This window comes from Lactuca virosa, chromosome 5 (genome assembly GCF_052849685.1).
Source record: "Lactuca virosa cultivar CGN04683 chromosome 5, Lactuca_virosa_CGN04683_v6, whole genome shotgun sequence".
NCBI lineage: Eukaryota > Viridiplantae > Streptophyta > Magnoliopsida > Asterales > Asteraceae > Lactuca > Lactuca virosa.
Genome location: NC_136430.1, coordinates 437,821,411 through 437,843,172, shown reverse-complemented (window position 1 = coordinate 437,843,172; position 21,762 = coordinate 437,821,411). Strand labels below are relative to the sequence as shown.

General features: G+C 31.1%; 3 protein-coding genes and 1 long non-coding RNA gene across 18 annotated transcripts; 2 read left to right on the top strand and 2 right to left on the bottom strand.

Annotated features, from left to right (window-relative positions):
• Positions 1 to 2,308: 2,308 nt before the first annotated feature.
• Positions 2,309 to 5,501, top strand: LOC145113764 (mitochondrial import receptor subunit TOM40-1-like). The gene is made up of 11 exons (XM_079049823.1): positions 2,309 to 2,559; positions 3,239 to 3,320; positions 3,413 to 3,512; positions 3,606 to 3,701; positions 3,806 to 3,856; positions 3,925 to 3,990; positions 4,064 to 4,165; positions 4,280 to 4,348; positions 4,452 to 4,535; positions 4,653 to 4,748; positions 5,240 to 5,501. The coding sequence occupies exons 1-11, from the start codon at positions 2,439 to 2,441 to the stop codon at positions 5,294 to 5,296; spliced, it is 924 nt and encodes a 307-aa protein (XP_078905949.1). The 5' UTR covers positions 2,309 to 2,438; the 3' UTR covers positions 5,297 to 5,501.
• Positions 5,502 to 7,531: 2,030 nt separating this feature from the next.
• On the top strand, positions 7,532 to 9,949 carry LOC145113763 (uncharacterized). Of its 2 annotated transcripts, none has more exons than XM_079049822.1 (8): positions 7,532 to 7,844; positions 8,023 to 8,111; positions 8,228 to 8,366; positions 8,789 to 8,863; positions 8,961 to 9,082; positions 9,160 to 9,235; positions 9,462 to 9,565; positions 9,642 to 9,750. In XM_079049822.1, exons 1-7 carry the CDS (start codon positions 7,689 to 7,691, stop codon positions 9,528 to 9,530), a joined length of 726 nt encoding a protein of 241 aa, XP_078905948.1. In that variant the 5' UTR covers positions 7,532 to 7,688; the 3' UTR covers positions 9,531 to 9,565; positions 9,642 to 9,750. The 2 variants fall into 2 exon arrangements, with proteins under 2 accessions (XP_078905948.1, XP_078905947.1); XM_079049821.1 differs by having other exon boundaries at positions 7,534 to 7,844; positions 9,462 to 9,521; positions 9,610 to 9,949.
• A 4,286-nt stretch (positions 9,950 to 14,235) lies between these two features.
• On the bottom strand, positions 14,236 to 15,538 carry LOC145113935 (uncharacterized). Its single transcript, XR_013710896.1, has 3 exons — positions 15,135 to 15,538; positions 14,554 to 14,611; positions 14,236 to 14,284 (listed from the first exon to the last, which is right to left on the bottom strand). It is a non-coding gene; the product is annotated as an uncharacterized LOC145113935 (long non-coding RNA).
• Positions 15,539 to 17,809: 2,271 nt separating this feature from the next.
• LOC145113758 (uncharacterized) lies at positions 17,810 to 20,586 on the bottom strand. Of its 14 annotated transcripts, none has more exons than XM_079049814.1 (8): positions 20,140 to 20,586; positions 19,748 to 19,794; positions 19,463 to 19,619; positions 19,186 to 19,244; positions 19,004 to 19,099; positions 18,599 to 18,659; positions 18,144 to 18,319; positions 17,810 to 18,065 (listed from the first exon to the last, which is right to left on the bottom strand). In XM_079049814.1, the coding sequence occupies exons 4-7, from the start codon at positions 19,229 to 19,231 to the stop codon at positions 18,166 to 18,168; spliced, it is 357 nt and encodes a 118-aa protein (XP_078905940.1). In that variant the 5' UTR covers positions 19,232 to 19,244; positions 19,463 to 19,619; positions 19,748 to 19,794; positions 20,140 to 20,586; the 3' UTR covers positions 17,810 to 18,065; positions 18,144 to 18,165. The 14 variants fall into 14 exon arrangements, 12 of the variants coding, with proteins under 12 accessions (XP_078905940.1, XP_078905936.1, XP_078905939.1 ...); XM_079049810.1 differs by having other exon boundaries at positions 19,004 to 19,105; positions 20,140 to 20,583; XM_079049813.1 differs by having other exon boundaries at positions 19,004 to 19,105; positions 19,775 to 19,794; positions 20,140 to 20,583.
• Between the last annotated feature and the right edge of the window lie 1,176 nt (positions 20,587 to 21,762).

Genomic DNA, 21,762 nt, shown 5'->3' with positions numbered 1-21,762 from the left:
TATTCACAGTCCATTTGAAGTATGATCTTATTTATCGATGATGTTGCATTTTCAACAAATGAATCTCCAATTATACAATTGCATGAAAATATTAGAAAGTTATACCGGCAATCATGGAACATGTGGTTGTGTAGATGCCTATATTATCCTCAAAACTATATACTTTTATTAATTTCTACTTCCTCCATCTCAAAAAGACTTCATTTTTTTAATGATTGAAATGCCAATACTTAATAAATTCATTTTTCCGACTCATCTAGAAGATCTAACTCTAATAAGTTGTAAATTGTTGCCCATAATAACTTTGTCATGTTTTGAAGTAAAATCAACTCATTTGACATTCAAAAGTTTAGTAGTAAATAGATAGCATTTGAGTTCAATGCACTTCTTTTACAAATCTTCCTACCCATATTTATATGGAGAATGTGTCGATTATAATTATTTCAAAATTATTTGGGTGGTTGTTCAAGTAACATTTATATGGAGAATATGTCGATTATAATCTATTCAAAGATATGTGGAGAGAGGTTTTAAGGAGTGGTTTGATTAGAATCGATGGAAAGGAATGTGGTTTGACTCATATGGAAAATCGGTCGATTATACCAAACAACCATCCACCAATTTTTTTAAGTTAAAAAATCCATTCCCAAAACAAAACAAAATCAATAACCATACAAATTTAACAAAAAAACAAATGAATTCCAAAAATCTAGAACAATGAAAATAATTTTCTGTCAAACACAATTATATTCAAGTACCTACATATTTCATGTTTGTATCCATTTTGTTGACTATTGCAAAATGATTATTAATTTATGAGTGAAACATTGACCAATATGAATAAATAGTTTATTTCCAAATGTATCTTTGTCTTCAATTACATTGATAATATCATAAACAATATTTTTTTTAATAAACTCGTGTAATACACGGGTCTCACACCTAGTATAAGATTATGACATGTGGATATAATTAATTGTGTTTTTTAGGCCCCGTTTGATAGTTGCTGACTGAGAAAGTGCTGATTGGGAAAGGTCTGTCTAGGTAAGAAATTCTGACTGAGTAAGAAATCCTGTTGTTTGATTGTACATCTGACTGAATGTGCTGAGTGATGAAAAATGATCATTTTACCCTGCTGTTATATATAAACAAAAATAAATTCTGATTTTTGACAAATAATAATCACAAATAATCAAAATCAAAATAATAATCACAAGTAATCAAAATCAAAATATAGATGCAACAAATAATGATAAAACTTTATATTGACAAATAATAACTTAAAAAAACCTTATGTCTACAACAAAAATATCTAATTAATAAAGAGTTCCAATGTTCAATAAATTTAACGAGTAACTTAAGTATAAGTACATCCAAACTTCCAACTGTCCCAACTAACCATATAAAACGACTTTTTCACAATTCACAAAGATGATCTCTTACATAAAATATTTACTTTATGTATCTCATAATTTGTAACTCATCATTAAGGTTAGTGTTTAACTGCTTAAACTCACATAATCCAAATTAATGTCATCACATAAAATGATACAACATATTTGTTTTGAATTTGAGTTTGAAAGTGTGAATCTTAACTAGTCAAATAGGCTATCGAAGAGATTTTGGGTGTTGGGTGAAATCATGTATGGAGAAAGAAGATTTGAAGGGCTTTGCATAAGAAAATTATTATTCTCCAAATAATTATAATTTATGTTGCTATGCAAAAAGGACAACAACTCAAAAAATATTAACATAAAAGGAGAAGATTAGCTTACCTGTTTTTGATGAATTACAGTGATCTTGAATGACAGGGAAAGCGAGAGAAATTGATCGGAGATGGCGAGTTCTCTTTAGCCGGCAAGATGGTGGTGAGACGGCAGCTAGATGGCGGCAACCGACGAGATGGCGGTGAGCTGTCGATGGAGGAGGCGGCGATTTTTGTGTCTGCGCTTTTTTTTTTAGGCTACGATTGAAAGAATGGGTATTAGGTAACGAGGGAAGAAAGATAACAGAGGGGTAGGAGTGTCCTTATTCCCGGTCAGCATATGTTACAAAGCTGACCGGGTAAGACATTTGGGTCAGACGGCTGACCGAGAAAACATATCATCAAACACTCAATGTCTGACCGAGTCAGCCCATATGTCTGACTCAGACCGAGTCAGACGGGTATCAAACACAACCTTAGTCTTTCTTTTTATTTTGACGTTAACAAGTAAAAAGATAAATAGTGTAAAAAAATATACAAGGATATTTGATTGTATTTGATTTATCATAGATTTATATCACTCCGCAATCCAAAGACCAGGGTTTTTATAGAGTACCAAGGGTTTTTTCTATTTCTTTGTTGCTCCTCATATCTTCCACTTCGAAGAAGAAAACACTGTACAAAGCCTTTTCTTCTTCCAAATTTTGACCAGCTAAATCTATCTTTGGTAAAAATGGCGACTCTTGTTCCCCCTCCACCAGCGGCGGCGGCGGAAACTATCAAACCGGAGAAAGTCGATTACATGGACCTACCATGCCCTATTCCTTACGAAGAAATCCACCGGGAAGCCCTCAGTTAATATCTTGCTGCTCTTGAACCTCAATTACTGAATTGGTATCGTTAGTTTTGTTTTAGTTTTTGCTGTAAATGATTTAGGCGATTGATTTGAATGATCACATAAACCCTAATACATTATCATCTTTAAACCCTAAGCTACTTGATACTTTTGAAATTTTTTACTTTCTTGATTGGAATTATTTCTATGGTCACTAAATATACTTACTTATCTCTCCGTCTTGGGGTACCGGAGCCTTTATCATGGGGATCAAGAGACCTTCATAGTATTTTTCAAATCTGGGTTCTTGCTCAACTCTCTATATATAATGCACCTTTTATTCAATACTTAAACGTTCAAGAGCAAATCCTACACATACATTCGATTCAAGAAGTTAAATCTATTGTTATGGAAATAGTATTTTCCTTAGGACGATTTGTTGGTAAGTGCTGCAACACGACTTATAAGCAACGACCACATTGTATCAATTCATAAATAATGCATTGTTATTTTCTTATTGTATGCAAGAATCTGTAATTGGTTGACTTATCTTGGTGTTTCATATTGACCCAAGACACATTCAGTTCAATTGGTAGCAAGAATGCATGATACTTCCATTGAATCACCTGCAAACTAGAAACATAAATGAAGTTGTACCTTCTACACCATCTTAGATTGGATATTTTCTTATTCTCTAGTGTCCTTAAAGGCTGATTATTTTGAGGGGATGCGAGTTGATTTTACTAAGGGACTCAATCAGAGGTTCTCACTAAGTCACAGGTACTAATTCCAAATCAACATATGTTCTTTGAGTTCATATGAACTTTCCTCCATTTCTGTTTTTATAATTATCCATTTTTGAACATTTATAGTATTGCCATGGGACCCACGGAGCTCCCTTCTCAATCTGCTGAAGTAATTAAAATTCCAACTGCAAACTATGAGTTTGGTGCAAACTTCATAGATCCAAAGGTAGGTTATTTATGAGTTATGACCCTGTGTCATCTTTAGGATGTTAGTTTGCTTATTGGAAGGGCATATTTGTAATTGTTTGGTGTGCTGTAGTTAATGCTTATTGGAAGAGTCTTGACTGATGGGCGTGTTAACGCCAGAGTGAAATGTGACTTGTCTGAGAATCTTACCATGAAGGCCAATGCTCAGGTGGAAGGGTAGATTAGTAATTATTAATATTTACATATAATACAAATCAAGCATTTTTTGGGTGAATGAACATTATCGATAATTCCTTGTGTTTTTCTTCTCAGCTTACAAGCGAGCCACACATGTCTCATGGAATGTTCAATTTTGACTACAAGGTAAGTTATTAGTCTTGTATGCTTACAACTTGTCCATTTTTATTAAATTATGTTCTTTTTGTATGCAGGGTAGCGACTATCGGAGTCAATTCCAACTTGGAAATGGTGGTTTACTTGGTGCTAGTTATATTCAGGTAAAAGATTTACCATCTTTTATATTAAATGTCTGGTGTTAAAAAAATAAAAAAATTAATATCTTGGTTGCAGAGTGTTACCCCTCACTTGTCATTGGGTGGGGAAGTATTCTGGGCAGGTCAACATCGTAAGTCTGGTCTTGGTTATGCTGCTCGTTACAATACGGATAAAATGGTAATTTTCTTATGCTGACAAAATTTGACATGTAGTATGTTTTTATTTATAGTATATGCATAGTCTATTCTATATTTCTATTATTAACTCAAATTCATATTATTTTTGCTGCAGGTTGCCTCAGGACAGATTGCTAGCACTGGAATGGTGGCTCTTAGCTATGTTCAGAAAGTATCTGAAAAGGTAAAATCTTGTTGGTATTATTATTATTTTTTTTTTTTTTTTTTTTATTTTTTTTGCACTTATCAGCTTATTACATTACATTTGTCTTCTTTGTTGTATGTAGGTTTCATTGGCATCTGATTTAATGTACAATTACATGTCAAGAGATGTCACTGCCAGCTTTGGCTATGATTATATACTTCGCCAGGCAATTCAACCAACCATTACTGTTTTTTTTTTTTTAAATAAAGTTTGGGAAATTGGCATCAAAATTTTGGACTTAATAAAGGAGCATTTTAAAAAGTAATATTTTTTACATTGACAGTGTCGGCTTAGAGGCAAGATTGACTCAAATGGCTGCACATCTGCTTTTCTTGAAGAAAGGTTGAACATGGGTCTTAATTTTATCATCTCTGCTGAGGTCAGTGCATTTATATAAATAGAAGAATTAGCAATATACCTTTTCTTTAATTTTATTCCTATCACAACATTCTACTGTTAAAATTCTACCAATATCAATATATAGCAATCTCATCTAAATAGAAAGAAAGCACTTTTCATTGCTAGAACTAGCACCTAGATTTTTCAAAGTATATTATTGTCCTTCCTTCCTAATAAGAAAAAAAAGTTGAAAATACAATGGCATAATTAGGTAGAAATTTCAAAGTACAATGCTGTAATATAGACATTGATTTATTTATTTATTATATAGCATCCTACTTTCATTTATTCCCATTACACCATTGTACTTTGAAAAATCTTCCCAACTATAACAATGTCATTCAAACAAGCAATTGCAATTTTAACTGCTATAATTGGGTATATAATGTCCTAATAATTTGGTGGCATTTTCAAAGTAATAATGTTGTAATATAAAGAAATGATAGTTTGCTAAATTTTATCAACATTCAGATCGACCACATGAAGAAAGACTACAAGTTTGGGTTCGGATTGACAGTTGGAGAATAGATACAAAAAATGCTTCATTGTTTTGTGAGTCAAATTGATTATTTTTTTTCAATCTTGAGGACACAAATATTCGAGATTTATTTTTATCTTTTTTGAGCAATATAGCTTGTGGGTGGCACTTCCAGTTTAGAGTAGCATTACTAGTTGTAGACATTTAATTTTGCAGTTTGGAGATGTAATTTAATGTAGTATGTTTCCATTTCCATTTCCATTTGTATGGATGATGAAATCATAATAAGGGATAAACTATGGTAACTTTAATTGTGATTGATGGAAGATACAAGTTCAAAAATGAGAAACCCTTGTCAAATATGACCAATCCGTGAACCAGTTGTCGAAAATGTTGAACCCATTAATTAAGTTTCTTGTTAAATTATATTTTACAAAACCAATGTCTCCTTAATGAGTTGAGAAATTGTTAGTTTTATATATTTATATAGATAGATTCATTAGTATTAGTTTTCTTCCTAAAATCACATAAATATGTTATGCACATTGCCTATATTCAACATGGCATTACTTTTTTCTCACTTTCCACAAATCCTTACATAAATCCATGAACACGGGTATTTTTTAAGTTTGTTTTTCTTTTCAAGTATTTTTAAAACTGTTCTGGACAAAAAAAAAAGTTTCTAATTTTTCCTGTTTTGGAAATATTGTTTTAATTTTTTGGCTTTTAGACATATTTTTCCATTTTAAACCGATATTTTTTTTTTCCTATTTTGAGCAATATTTTTCTTGTTATGGATAGTTAGAATAGTTTTTATGCTTTGCACATAAATAATAAAGTTTGTAAAATACCTTATGTTGGTCAGAATATCAAAGGAATACCTCTTTCTTGTAGCGATATGATGGCTGTATCTAACCCGTCCGACCTTCTTTCAAGCTTTAAAGGAAATTAAGATACATTGAAATAAATGTCATATGGATTAAGTTTCACTCGGGTTTAATTTTCATGGGCTAAATCCCAAACTCTACCATAATGGTATACAACATTTCCCTATCTTTAAATAATGCCTTAGCACCTTCCCTTTGACAATTGACACCGTACTTACCGTGCAACATAACTTCCTTAGAATGCCGACCTTATCTTATTATTTTTTTTTTTTTTTATTACAGTCTGATTTATTATCATATCCCCTACATAAAGTTTTACAATCCAAGAGGGAGTAACAAGGGACCCAAGATTAAAATTTCTTGAACATCTATGTTTATCATTCAAATATTTCACCTGGAACATAAATGCTTATCGAGATTTCTTAAACATCTATGCTTATCAAAAGTTGTTTCATGTCTAATACAAGAAGTGCACAAGCACTTACTTTCTTTCATTTTCTTTCCCACAAAGTACCAATAGAATCCTATAATTATTTTTAGCAAAACGTAAATGGTACCCATCCACATTTATGCCCAAATTTCTAAATTGAAAATCTTCAGCGAAGAACTCTTCTTTATACTCATCCACTTTATACGACTTTAGTATTTCGACATCTTCTGACAAGGGCATAACAAGTACAAAAAAGATCATTTCCTCATAGTATATGTAGAAGTAACATATTCTCGTCTTCACTATAAGTGCACCATTCTTCACTAAAATTAAGTTTTGAAGAAGAATCCATTTGTTTTACCTCACTAAATGATGAATAATAAGCACTACAAATAGCAAGAAAAACTACTTAAAATTATAAGAAAATCATTAAGCTTGACAACAAATGGAAATTATTTAAATACTCACCTTCTATTACTCAAAATGTTAAAAAAATGTGATACATGTTGCTGGAGTGATGTCGAACTACTAGGGTTGGGGTTTTCACTTTTTTGGCTCTGCCAAATGCGAAGAGATGTTGAATAGGGGTGCAAACGAGCCAAACTACTCGTGAACTACTCGGGATTGACAAAACATAATATATACAACGTTATAAAACAATATAAATAAATTAGAACATTTCATATTTTTATGATAAATATTACGACCCAATCCCCCCCCCCCCCCCCCCCCCCCCCCCCAATTCATTCATTCATTCCCCACCACCAGCTGGTCCAGCTCCATGTTTCTTGTAACTTGTCAGTTCTGCAATGATCCCTCCCGGGCCCCGACCATAATAGGCCCAGTGGCCCACATCACCAAAAGTCATTATTCTTACGTTTATCATTTATAACATGAATCATCATAAACACTGGTGCTATTTGCATATCTCCCTTTAGTTTCTTAATTAAATAGTTATTAGAATCTTCATAATTAGAGCCGGGATTTTGGTTTACATATATAAATCATTAACTTGTGGAGATCTTCTGACTGTATAACTATTAATTAACAAATCCCATCAGTTACTACCGTGATGGGTTTCTGGAATTGCTCGGATTTTGTATTGGGAATTTTATAGTTTCGTTTATGGTTCTGCTGCAATTTTTGAACGTTGAAAATCAAAAACCCATGGAAGGAAGAACTCCTGCTTCTAGTTTTAGCACCATTGGTGATCAAGCAAGTTCAAGTAACCAAATCATGTGGTTGTTTTCAGTTTTTGGAGGCATTATCATGTGTAAAGTTGTAAGTATTTTTACTCCTAATTTTGTCTATCTGAATTTTTGTTGTTAGTGATGATAAGTTGTTTTAATGGTTAACTGGTTATCAAAATAATTAAGAGGTTCTTCTTTTGACATGGTATCTTGATGTGCTTTGTTTTTACTTGAATTCTAAAAAGGTTACATTAATTTTTGTGTTGAAGGCTTATGATTTGACGGGTGTAATTAGTCCCTTGGTCTTCAAAGGTTTTAACAAACTCGAAAGTGTGCAGAAATTCGAATGGAAAAATCGGTTATGTTCTTGTACTTGATTTAATTATTACATTTCCTTTAGTTTTTTGTTGGATTAAACTTACATGTATATCATTTCCTTAGCTCACTTGATGTTGGTTTATATGTATGTTTTAGGGGCATCTCGACCTTCCATGCACTTTTTGTGGCCATTGCTTCTTATTACTTTTTGTTCGTTTCAAATCTTTTTGATGAGCATGATCAACAAGAGTTCATCATCTATCGGTCATCTGCATCATCTAACACTATACTTGCGGTATGTGATTTTGTAATCATCATGTTTTATTTTGTGCGGTGCCATATGGCCTAACAGACAACCGAGAAAAATGGTGTGCCTATTTGGTAATGCCATGAGACAAATTTTCATATGTGGATACGTTTCATTTTTTGTGTTCTATTTATATGGTATGAGAAGATAGAGATATAAGATTGTGGGTCCCAAAAATTATGGTGGGCCCCACATAAACGGGAGACGAGAAAATTTGTATGTCTAATGAGTTTTCATATGTAAAGACTAAAGACCAATTTTTTTATTTTCTAACACATTTTATATGTTATAAAAAGATAAGATCTGATTGTGGGTCCTATTTACGAGAAATTATAGTGTGACCTACATAATGGAAAACTGAGAAATATCGACTGCACTTAATGTATGTGTATATACTTGTATCATTCCAGATGTCCCTCGGTTACTTTTTGTCAGATTTGACGATGATTATATGGATGTATCCGACTTTAGGTGGTCCAGAATACGTAAGTATACAGATGATTATATGAATATATCATGTTTTATTTAGTTTTGATCTCTCTCTCTCTCTCTCTCTCTCTCTCTCTCTCTCGTCTTTTATAGGTATTTCACCATGGACTCTCTATGCTCGGTATCATTCAATCCCTTATATGCGGCCAAGCTCAGTTTTACAACTTTATTGTTCTTTTCTCGGAGATCACAACACCATTTGTTAACATAAGATGGTATTCATAGATGAAAAATACTACAAAACTCCATTTTTTTTCTTCGGATTAATCGATCATTAGATATGCATATGTAGGTATCTTGATGTTGCCGGGAAGAAAAACTCCATGTTTTACTTGTTGAACGGCGTTGCAGTGTTTGTAGGGTGGTTGGTAATGTCCATTTATCCTAATTAAGGACATGCTTTCTTTTTCTCCCATTAAGTTTTATATGGTTAAAATAATGTCTAGATAAATGATATATATGATGTCTAAACAATTTAGAAAAATACGACATAATTAGCGAAATGCAAAAAATACATTAAGAGAAATATCGTAATGAACTTAGGGAAACTAACTTTATCTATTAAATCATTTTTTATAACTTGTGGTCATGCAGGCTGCGAGGGTCATATTGTTCATCTTCTTTTTCCTCCACATGTTTACACATCTTGATCAGGTGAATTGATGCAACCGTAGTTGGAGCAACCTTAGTGTACTAGGGTAACTCCTAACTGTCTGATCATCCTTTTTGTGTGTTGTTTTAGGTGAAGCAAACTTATTGGACAATATTTTGCAGCTTGCTAACGATCCCGTCGGGATTGACGATAATGAACTTGTTTTGGTTTTGGAAAATTGCCAAAGGATTGATCAAAACTCTCACAAAGTTCACAAGACATAGTCATGGGAGTTGATTGCTGTTGTATTTATTTGATTTTTTTTTTGACCTTTTGACATGGAAAAATTATAGTGCAAAATTAAAACATTAAAGTGTGAGAGTAACGATGGGTAAATTACGGAGAAAAACATCATTTACTTTTGCTATTGATGTATACGATGTACTTTTTTTAACTCGTAATGCCAATCCATTTATATTTTTTTTTCTAACCATGATAACAACTTACTTTAAATCTATTTATCAATAATAACAACTTTTTTATTTTTTATTTATAGTATGTACTCAATACTCTTAATAACATGATTATATTTTATTACCAATACGAGTAATGTACTTTATGGTTATATATCACTATTATTGATGTAATAACTACAGGAGTATTATTTATGGAAAGAAATTATAGTTTTATATATATATATATATATATATATATATATATATATATATATATATATATATATATATATATATATATATAGTTTTTTATGTAAATATGTGTTATTATGGCTTTCATATCTATATTATCGATACTAATATTGAAAGTATGTTCTCATTACCCAAAACGTATGTACAATGGAGCATATATACCACTATAAACATACATAGCAAATAAGGCTATCTATACCTAGCCCAATACAAACAAATATGGGGTTGATAAAGCGGCCCGCACAGTTTGAGCAAGAGGTTGACGAACATTCAAACTTTTACGAAAATCGTTAAAAAAAAAAAGTGGGAGTCTACACTATATGTTTGGTGCATTGGTGTTGCACCGGGTTGGAAACATGTTATGTGAGGGTAATTTGTTTTTTTAGGTTTAACATGGATTGAATTTATAATTACAGGTAAACTATAGAGACCATTTATGTAATTTTGTCTTAATTACTATCTCCGTCCCAAATTAATTGTCCACATTTGATTTTGAAGTCTTTATTTCTTCAATTTTGACCTTAAATATTTTTTTTATAGATAATACTTGATGCATAGTGGGGACCTCCCCCTCGTATAAACCACTAAGCTGAAGGGTTACTTGGTTTATATATCTCTAAAACTAGGAATGTCAAAAAGTCTCGTGGGACCTCGAACCCGACGGGCCGGGATCTTATATGTGGGATATTTGTTAAGAAAATTGGAGGCGGGGACGGGGGCAAGGTTAAACCCCGTTTTAATTTCGGGGGCGGAGACGGGGTGTAGACAGTCCCGTCTCGAACCCCCCATGGGGGCCCGTGAATATATATATATATATATATATATATATATATATATATATATATATATATATATATATAGAAAAGGTTGTTCATACTGAAACTTACAAAGTTGTTCTTTTAACAAATTATAGGCCCGAGATGAGGCTTTGTAATACCCTTTCAATTGACATAGACCCAAGTTCTTTAGTAAAATGAAAATGAGTATGAGACATGAGGAATAGTTAGGATAGCTGTGTGTGTGAGAGAGAGAGAGAGAGAGAGTTCAATTGAGAACAAAAGGTTGAGAATGAGGGAATCATTCTCAGTCACACATTTATTTTGCCGCAAAACACTTAGCCGTACTGGCAGAATGGGCAATGGATACACATGTGTTTTTCCAACCAAACATGTTTCCTTAAAGTATGCTAATAACTACCTTAAAATAAACAAAAACATTTTTTTTTGTTTTTTTAAATTTTTAGAATGCTATTTTTATCGAAAATTTATTTTAAATATATCAAAGTTCATAATTTTTTATTCTCTATAAATAGACATCCATATTGATATGGTTTTAAGATAAAATAAAAAAATTTATTTTTTTAAAGTTTCAGCTATCGTTATCCATAAGTGAATAAAAATGCATCATATTTTTATTATAGTACATTCGTTATTCACTTATTAATAAAACGAATGCTTAACTTTTTCTCAGTTTAAGTATCGTTTATATACAAATGAACTGTAACAAAATTATGATAAATGTGTTCTTCGTATATAAATATAAATTGTGAGGAAAGTCAATACACATTTTATTCATATGTGAATATAACATGTGACGAGAGTTGATGTAAGCTGTAAATAGTTTATTATATGTTATATTTATATATGAATGATACTTAATCTGTAAAAAAAGTAATCATATTTTGTATTCATAAGTGAATAACGAATGTGTTGTACTAAAACTATGATGCATTTTTATTCACTTATAAATAACGATAGCTGAAAATATAAAAAAAATAATTTTTTTATTTTATCTTAAAAATAGATCAATATGGATGACTATTTGTAGAGAATAAAAATCACGAATTTTGTTATATTTAAAATCATTTTTCAATAAAAATAGCTTCTTAAAAAATAAAATAACGAAAAAAAACTATGTTTTTGTATATAGGTAATTATTAGCATAGTTTAAGGGAACATGTTTTGTTGGAAAACACATGTGTATTCATTTCCCATTTACGTTGGTACGACGAAGGCTTTTGCAACAAAAATAAATGAGTTGCTGAGAATGATTCACTCATTCTTAACCTTTTTTATTTTCTCAATTGAATATATATATATATATATATATATATATATATATATATATATATATATATATATATATATATATATATATATATATATAATAACAAGGATTTTGAGCTTCCAAAAGAAAAAAAATACAAAATATCATGTTTTTAAGTTGTTACTATAACATTTTTTAGATGTAATAACATTTTTGTTTATAACATGTAAAACTATGTTATAAATAACTATTTTTAACCCAAAAAAATAGTTTTCTTTAAGCCCGATAAAAAATATTCCAAAATCAATTGGGGGCGGGACAGGAATAATCCATGAATTCGGGGGCGAGGTTGGGAAGACTAAAAATTTCGGGGGCGGGGGCGGGAGTGTGGGGAAATTTCGGAGGTAGGGGCGGGGGATGCAATCCCCGTCCCGTTTGCCCCCGTTGACATCCCTATCTAAAACTATTTTATATTATGGAAAATCATTAAAACATAAATAATAATAAAAATATATTTTTAAATAAAACTATTTTTTAATAAAATGAAATATACTTTTATGTATTTAGAAAAAAATTAGTTTTTATAAACCATTTATATGTATTTTTATGTATTTAGTTTACGTAAAATATATTTTTTAATGTATTTAAAACAAACTTTTACATATTTATGAAAAATGTTATACGAAAATTTAATTTTTAAATAAACAATGGTTTTGTAAAAGTTGATTTGTATGATTTTGGTTTTGTAAGACAAGCTATATATATATATATATATATATATATATATATATATATATATATATATATATATATATATATATATATATATATATATATTAGTTGTGTACCCGCGCAAAGCGGCGGCGGCGAATAGTTTCTGGATGGTGATTAGTTTTCTATAAACATGTTATGCATCCACAAATATCATGCTCTGTTAAAGTATATATAGTGTTTGTTGTTGTTTTCGATGAATAGTTTATGGGTGACTATTAATTTGTTTCGCCGAATAGCTTCCTTGCAGCGTTTAGTTTCATTTCGTAAATGTGTCATATTCCAAAAATCATGCAACACATCCACAATTTGTTTCCATTAGATATTTGTAATTTGAAGTGTAGAAATAACTTGATTGTTTTGTAAGGCCAATCAAGAGCCAATATTAGTTAGTTTCTGTGAAATCTGCTTTGGTAATCCATGTCTATGTAATTTCATTCGTTCTTTTAAAAAATGAGAATACATGTCAAAGTGATGAAAGGTTATAAGGAAATTATCGTCAAAACTGAGTATATACGGTTTCCTTTGTGAAATAGTTTTTATGTGGCAATTAATGGCTTTCAGTAGGAGGTAATTACTTATATTTGGACAAATAGTTTCTTTGTGGCAATGATTTCAAAACATGTTATATGGAAGAAAAAAAATATGAACTAGGTGGGTAACCCCGCGTTGCGGGGTCGAAAATATCCCAAAGAATTTTAATGAATCCCAAAGAAGTTTAATTGAAATTGAAGATTTAACAGTTCGATATAGATGTAAAGAATCAAAATTACATAATCTTACATAGCTAGATATGTTGAAAACATTCATCTACAAATGTACATGATAACCAATTTGTAGATATAACAGTAGAACATATCATTAGTATACAAAACAATGATTCCCCAAACCGAATTTGGAGAAAAAAAAACTAAATATATTCTGACCGGTAAAATTGCAAATATGCACCATGGAATCCTTCATCAAATGTTTTGGAGTCACCAAGTTGGGCAACTTCAAATTTGAGATAATCAGGCTTCTCCATTATTTTGTAATATTTTCCTGCAAATTAAATGATAATCAACCAAACAAATTTTCAAAAACAGAAACATATAATTACAGAAACATATAATTACAGAAAAAGTACCATAAGTGTTGCTTGTCATATTCACAAAGTACCATAAGCTATTGAGCTATCAAAGCATTGTGTACATTAATATAAGATGTAGAAAGTAAAATTATAGAGAAGAAAATCAGGAATACTACCTGATGTGATATTGATGCAGGAAAATACAGATGATCTATTATTTTTTACCACTAACCTGCCAAAAAAGAAACAAAAATACTCATATAAACAGCTAACTAAATAAAATATTAAAAGATCTTTAACTTTTAGAAAGAGTGGAAAAAACGCTTTCCACATTGGAGAAGTGTTGAGAATAAGCAAGATTTTATTAAAAATGTACGTTAAGTTAGCATAAAAAGGATCTGATACACCATTCTTTTCTTGAAATTCCTATGTCTTTTGATTTTCAATAGAGAATTAGAAAACAGAACAAAATTTGGTAAAATGATCATGAAGGCTCGGTACCTAAAGTATCAGGTTAACCTCCAACAACTCCCAACCATGGTCTTCAGCATCATATCATCTATAAATCAATCACACTCAAATTAAGTAAAAAAAACTGATATAACGAAAACATCATAGATGAGTCCACATAAAAAAATTTAAGATTCAATTCAGTAGGTTGTAACTAACTTTGCAGAGGTGTAAACAACACAAAATATATTGAAAATAAAAGGAAATAATAATTATAAATAAATCTAAAAATCTATTCAATTTTATTATTCAATTCCACTGCAATTCCTGCCAACCAAATAATGAAGGGTATTTTGGTCTTTTAATAAAAAAGGTAGAATGAAGTTGAATTCCATCCACCTTCCATTTTGAATGCTCAAATCCATTTAAAGATGGATTTAAAAGACCCCACAGAATTGGAATTTAATAATAATAAAAAAAAAGAATCAAAACCCAATAGCATATTCAAAAGCGTCAGGAGGATCCATAAAAACCAAAATCACATTCATTAAGATCTGAACTTTTTATCATACTTTTTAAAAATTCCAGTTTTTGTTTCACATATTATGATTTTAACAAATTAATCTATTTACCTGGATATCAAAGCTTGCATGTTCTTTTCTTGCCATCAAAAAAATGGAGCATCTCTAATAAGCCCATGCTTGATGACCTCAACTAATAGGGTAATTATTGGGATACAATGTTGCTGAGTCAATCAAAAAGATGTCATAATTAAGTGTAGATTCAAACATGATAACATTTTTTGAACTTTGTACTACAATGTTTTCATTGTTAATTATCACAAAATGTTAATTTTAAAAACCTGAAACAATCGAAGATAATAGGAAATGATGTACCTGTAATGCTAAACTATAGCCTCCACCATTATCTTGCTCAAAATAAAGCAGTTGCAATGTGATATTTCACATACATATTAACATTCTAATATTCTTTTGCATAAAAAAATACTTCAAAAGTTCAAGCACCTGAAATTTGCTTTGTGCAGCTGAAGTAATTGTAACAACTAAACCGGATTGAAAACGAATCACTATGCTTTGACCGTTTTTCCTTTTGATCGTTCTCCCTGTTAATCGGCAATCATTTATTCCAAATGATCAAAAAACAAAAAATCAAAAAATAAAAATACAGAAGCCAACCTGGCTTCTTCTGATGTGAAGATCTGGTGGTTTTAGGAATTGATCGTTCTGTGCCGAAATCAGTTTGTCGATCTGAACAGTGGATACAGTATCCACCTTCTCCCTGTTGCCCATTTCTAGAAGATCGTTTTTTCTTCCCCTGAACAGGATGTTGGAATAAAGAATAAGTAGGAGGAAACTACCCACTTCAGCAAAGATTATAAGTCTGAAAGAAATAAACGAAATTAGAGTTCAAGGCCTTTGCCTGGAACGTCTGGATGAAAGAGCAATGATTAGGGTTAATTTACAGATTCGATATATTGTGGAGCCGGGTTGATTCAAATGAAAGCAACATCGGAAGTATATTCCGAACGGCCTGAAGCCGGTGGAGAAAATAGAAGAAGGGAGACGTTGTGGTGCAGGATAGAGCTTCTTACACTGTCAACTGACCTGTATGGACAATCGGTGTTGCAGAGCGATAGTGGCGAGTGAGCTTCTGTAGGGAAAATCGGTGGCGGAGAGCGACGGTGGGTTGGACTACGGTAAATCGAAATAACTTATCCCATCTGAGGAATCCGTGAGGCACTCTAATATTGGGCTAAAGCACCATTATCACCTGGTTGGAGAAGAAACAGCAAGAAGATGGATGTGAGCTACACAAAATCGGTAAAACCTAACTTGAAAATAAATGCAATGAAACAAATTCTAAACAAAAATTGAATAAGAATAGGAACAAACAAACTCATCTGAAACGGATTAGGTGTTTATAACAAAAGCAGTAAAAAAAACATAGTAAAACACCTGAAAATAAAAAACACCAAGTAGATCGTACCTGAATCAATCGTTCGTCTCCATTTGCTTATATAAACCCCTAAGTATATTCTTAGGTCAACACGCTATTAACAAAACATGAACATACTACACCTCCTGATGGGTTATCGTCTCCGAAATCCAGACCTCCACACGAAGGGCCTTTGAAGATGGGCGACGATCTAATTGGAAAACGAAGGAAGCGACTCCGTGAAGAAAGAGGCAACATGGTCTTAGCGGGCTAGATAGGGGATGCAGCGGAAGATACAGGATAAAGAGGCGGTGCGATATTTTATGTATGGAAGGATCTGGAGATTGATAGAGATAAACCAAGAAGGAATAGCATTTGGTGCTCTTCTTTAATATATATAGTGACACACAAACAAAAATAGAGGGACCGGAAATGTAATTTAAGGGACCAAAATTGGGCAAAATGTCTCATGTTTACTGTTAAAACTTTTCACAACTTTAATATATATATAATAATGTGTTAATAAATATTATTGATCGGTAAAATCTATCTAAAATGTAATCTATATTTTTTTGGGTTAAAAATAATTGTATGCAGCTAGTTTGAGTTAAAAAAAATTATATTGGTGTTTTTTATAAAATAAAAAAGTTTATTAATGTTTTTTTGTTAAAACCAAAAATACTTTATTTTTGTTTAAAATGAACATATGTAAGTACGTAGTTTTTTTGTGTTAAAACCAAAAATATTTTATTTTTTGTTTAAAATGAATTTATGTAACTAATTTTTGTCAAAAATAAAATAATATTGTTATTTTCAGTTAAAATATTCCAATTAAAAATAAATATTTTTTATTGTTTTAGTTTGAAAATAAAATATACTTTACTTTTTGTTAAAAATAAAAATAAAGTATTATGCATTTTGTTTATTTACTTTTTTATGCCCATTTCTATTTCTCAATTTTATTACTCAATTACCACAAAGAAAAAATAGAAGGGCACTAAAAATGAGGCAGTTTTGGTTAAGATAATTAAAATATGAGCATAACATTTAATTTACATCAACCCTCATTATATTATTGACATTAACCCGATTTATATTAACATAATTCTAATAAAAGCGTTTATTGTGTGGCTTTCCTATGTTTAAAGAAAAATATCAAAATATTATTACCAACAAGGTAGCATCTTTTAAAAAAATGGTAAACAGATTGGCATAGAGGTTAACAATAAAGAATTTAATAAAAGAATAATTCAACCTCCTTCATCCATTGTTTTTTTGAACAACAACTTATATATAAAGAGGGTGAAATTTTACAAACATACAACTACTCAAACTACAACAAATAAAGAAATGACTGAACACCAACATTTCACCAGACATGTTGCAGTTGGATTTAAAATGGGTAAAACAAAACATAACATACAACAACAACACAAAAATCTAAGATCCAAAAACCAACACCAAACTTGAACCTTCATGATGTCTTTTAAAAACAGAAGATAAAGACTTTCTGAACAACAATTTGAACCAAAACCAACCTAAGAAGCCTACACTAATATCATTGATAAATGAAGATAATTTCCCTTTACTTCACTACTAAATGTAACCTGGAAAATGATGTAAGAATTACCAACAAATTGCTTGCAGTAACAACATATTCAAATGTGATTCAACCTACTTTTTACCTTGCTGTAATATACTTTTGTGTTAATCTTTCTGCTTCAGCTCCATTTCAAAATCACATTTCTTTAAAAATTTGCACCAGCACCACCAATGTATTTTATCCATTTCATTTTCACTTATAATTTCGTCATGGATTGATGACCAAACTAAGAGATTTTTCTTTGGTTTATGATTTGACCTGCAAGAAAACATAGATTTCTATCTACATGCTCAAATCAATCGCTTTTTTACAGAAATTACAGTTTAACATATACATTGCAATCCAAAAAACAGGAGTTTTTTGGAAACTACCTTGCCAACTCAAATACTATAGAGATTATAAATGAACCTATCTCAAACAACAGATTTCTTTCATCTAGAAATCTACATCCGAGTCTTCTCCAACATAAGCCTCCATTGGTCACATATTTGCTGTTTTTTGTTCAATATCATCGTTTCAAATGAGTGTTGCACTTACTTGTTTAAAGACGACATGCTTGATCGTAAAAAATTCAAATTGTAGCTAGAAATAAATATCTCTGCAAATGAAATTTAAAATGACCAAATCAAAAACTGTATGTTTATGAAAAACAAAAAAACTCATCCAATAAATAAAAAGAAGTAACCATCACTCTTGCAAAACCCAAGGTCTTCGAACATCTTCCAAAATTACTTTTGTAATAAAAACTGGATCCTAAATAATATTCTTAAAAATCCGCCTATTTCGCTCTCTACAAGTGGTAAACAAAAGTAGAACGATTAGTTTTAGATTATCATTTCAAGATTTTTAAACTCATGCCACCTGTTAAAACACAACACCACATGTTTATCGATCCTAATTAATTTTTTTGGACAAAATGAGACTATAAGAATAGTAACGTACTTTTTGTCATTGGAATATATTTCAACCACTTATTCCCATCACGAAAAGATAACAATTTAACCAACATTCTTGACCATGTGTCCTGCATCCTAGCATCTACATCTAAAAAGAAAACATTTATTATGCACTAAAAGAAATAAATACTCTGTAAGCAAAAAAAATGGTATGCTGTAAAAACTTACCTGAACAATGACAAAAACATTGAAAATGAGAGTTTTGTTGCAACATATGGGTCTGATCCCTACATTTACAAACATTGTAGCATCATTTTGCTATTGGTTATGTTGCTTTTATAATATGAAATACAAGAAATAGAATTGTATATTTATATGTCCATTGAGTGTTAGTTGTTTGCTTTTAAAATGTTTTTGGCATAAATTACAAACTTCTCATGCGCCAACCTATTCAGAATATTAATAACATGGAGTTATTACCCCAAATGAAACACAATATCTCAACCTTTAAAGTAAATTACAAAAATAGTCCATGTGCTTTCTGATTTGGACCATGTTTGGTCCAAAATTGAAACCAGTTTCAGTTCTTGTCTGAAATTAATTGTTTCTTATTGATTTTGGTTCTTGGAATCTTGAAATTAGGACAAAAATTTATACAGCCCCTGAAATAAAGACCAAAATCAGGAAGTGCAAGTGACGAAAATAAATATAATAAGGATCAATATTGAAAAATGTTTCATTTTTTTACTAAGGTAAAAAGCAAAAAGCATGGAGACAAAAATAATCACACCAGTACTTAATATGCAGAGAGACGTACTGTTCAGCATGCTTCTGGACCTTCAATTCAGTAATGAAATCATGTTATGGTTCTATTGAACAACAAAATGTATAAAAAGTAGAATTCCTTCTTCAGAATAACACAACAAAATAAATCTAATCAAACATGAGGGGCTTTCTTCCGCTGCACATGTTTTAAACAGTCTAATGAATGAAACAAAGGGAATCACCAAAAATATTAAAACCTAATGGTTAAGGCGTTGTCTTGGATATCTATTTCAAATAAAAAAAATTAGAAAAACCATAGTGCATATCTAACTGAAAATCAGTTTCAAAGAAACAATCATCTTGATTTACACTCATCATTAACTTTTAGGGAAAAAATCAGTTTAAGAAATGTATTACCTTTTTTTAGTGAAGAGCATAGCATAGGGCATAATGTTGAGCCACCGGTTTGCTGGCGGAGATGGGAGCAGCAATGATGGCGGTGTCGATGACGATGAGTAGTGGCAGGATTAGAGAGTGAGTCAGGACAGAGAGAGAGAGACGCGGATAAGGATCGTGGTGGGGGTTCGTTGCAAGAAAATCACAGCGCTCAGATACGGTGGATGGTGCAAGGTTGGATACAGGATGGTGTTGGCGTGTTATAAAAGAGGAATGAGGACAATAGAAGCATAACGATTACTTAGGCAGATGAAGGCAGTCCGATTAGGGTTTTTATGTATTTGATTGGGAGAAAAGGTGAATTTAGGCAACAAAAGGAGAAACAAAATTAGTGTGAATTCTGATTTAATTCCGAAAAGGTTGAAACGGATACGTTTTATGTCTATTAGACGACAAGGATAACATGGTTGTAGATAATGTAATACTTGTTGTACTCTTAACTTTGAAGAAATGTCGAATATTTTATATATATATATATATATATATATATATATATATATATATATATATATATATATAAAATAAAAATAAAATTAGTGTCAAGTTTTTTTGGGAGGGTCTGTATCTTCTCGGTGACACGAACCATGAAGTGAGAAAACAAACAAAAATTTATGGGCTGCAATACCTCTCGGTGTTGGCAGGCAGTGGCAGCAAGTAATCAACAAAAGGGAGAAAGCATGTATCTTCTCTGTCAGATACATGCCATTTTTTTATTTTTATTTATTTATTTTTTATTTTTTGCAGAAACTAATTTAAGGCTGCAAATGATTAAATATTTTGAGGCTCAAATTTTTTTGAAACTCAAGTTTTATTGTATTAATAACAAGGTTCTAAATGGCATCAGGTGTGGTGTGAGGTCAATGCCAAACCTCAAGTTTTACGAGTCATAGCGAGCAATGACGTTTTTCAAAGCGTGACGTAGGACGGTGATTTTATATTAATTTATAATTATATTACCATATAAATAAAAATTTATATCAAATATAACTAAATTTTTAAAAGTGTTTTATCAATAACTAATAACAAAAAATTAATAAAAAACACAATAGTTATATACTCGATTAGAAAATACATAACAAAGAGAAAAAAAAACGTGTCTCAAACGAAAAAACACGCGCCATAACACGCTATAACGCATCATATCACGCATTGCCACGTTACACGCCTAACAACAACGTTATGATGCTTTTCGTAACGGCAAAATCACGCCTCACGCCGTGGCACGCTTTGACGCGCGCCATAACGCGCCTTTTAGAACACTGGTTAATAAATAATAACGATGTTTTCTAAATCGCGTGTTACGGCGGGAGTTTAGCATTTAATTTTGTGATATAAGATGTTTGTTTGATGTGTCAAAACATTTCACTTTAATAACATTGTATGTTTGTAACTTTGAGATTTTTTTCTTAGGGAGGAGGGAGACCTTCCCTCCCACACATCAACTTTTCTTTCTCCTCTCTCTTCCATCTTTTCCAACCTACAACACATGGAAACCATATATTTCCTAACCCACTCAACTCATTCAATTAAAAACATACAAAACAATTAAGATATAAGTTTTAAAACACATAGTACAAGAAAAAA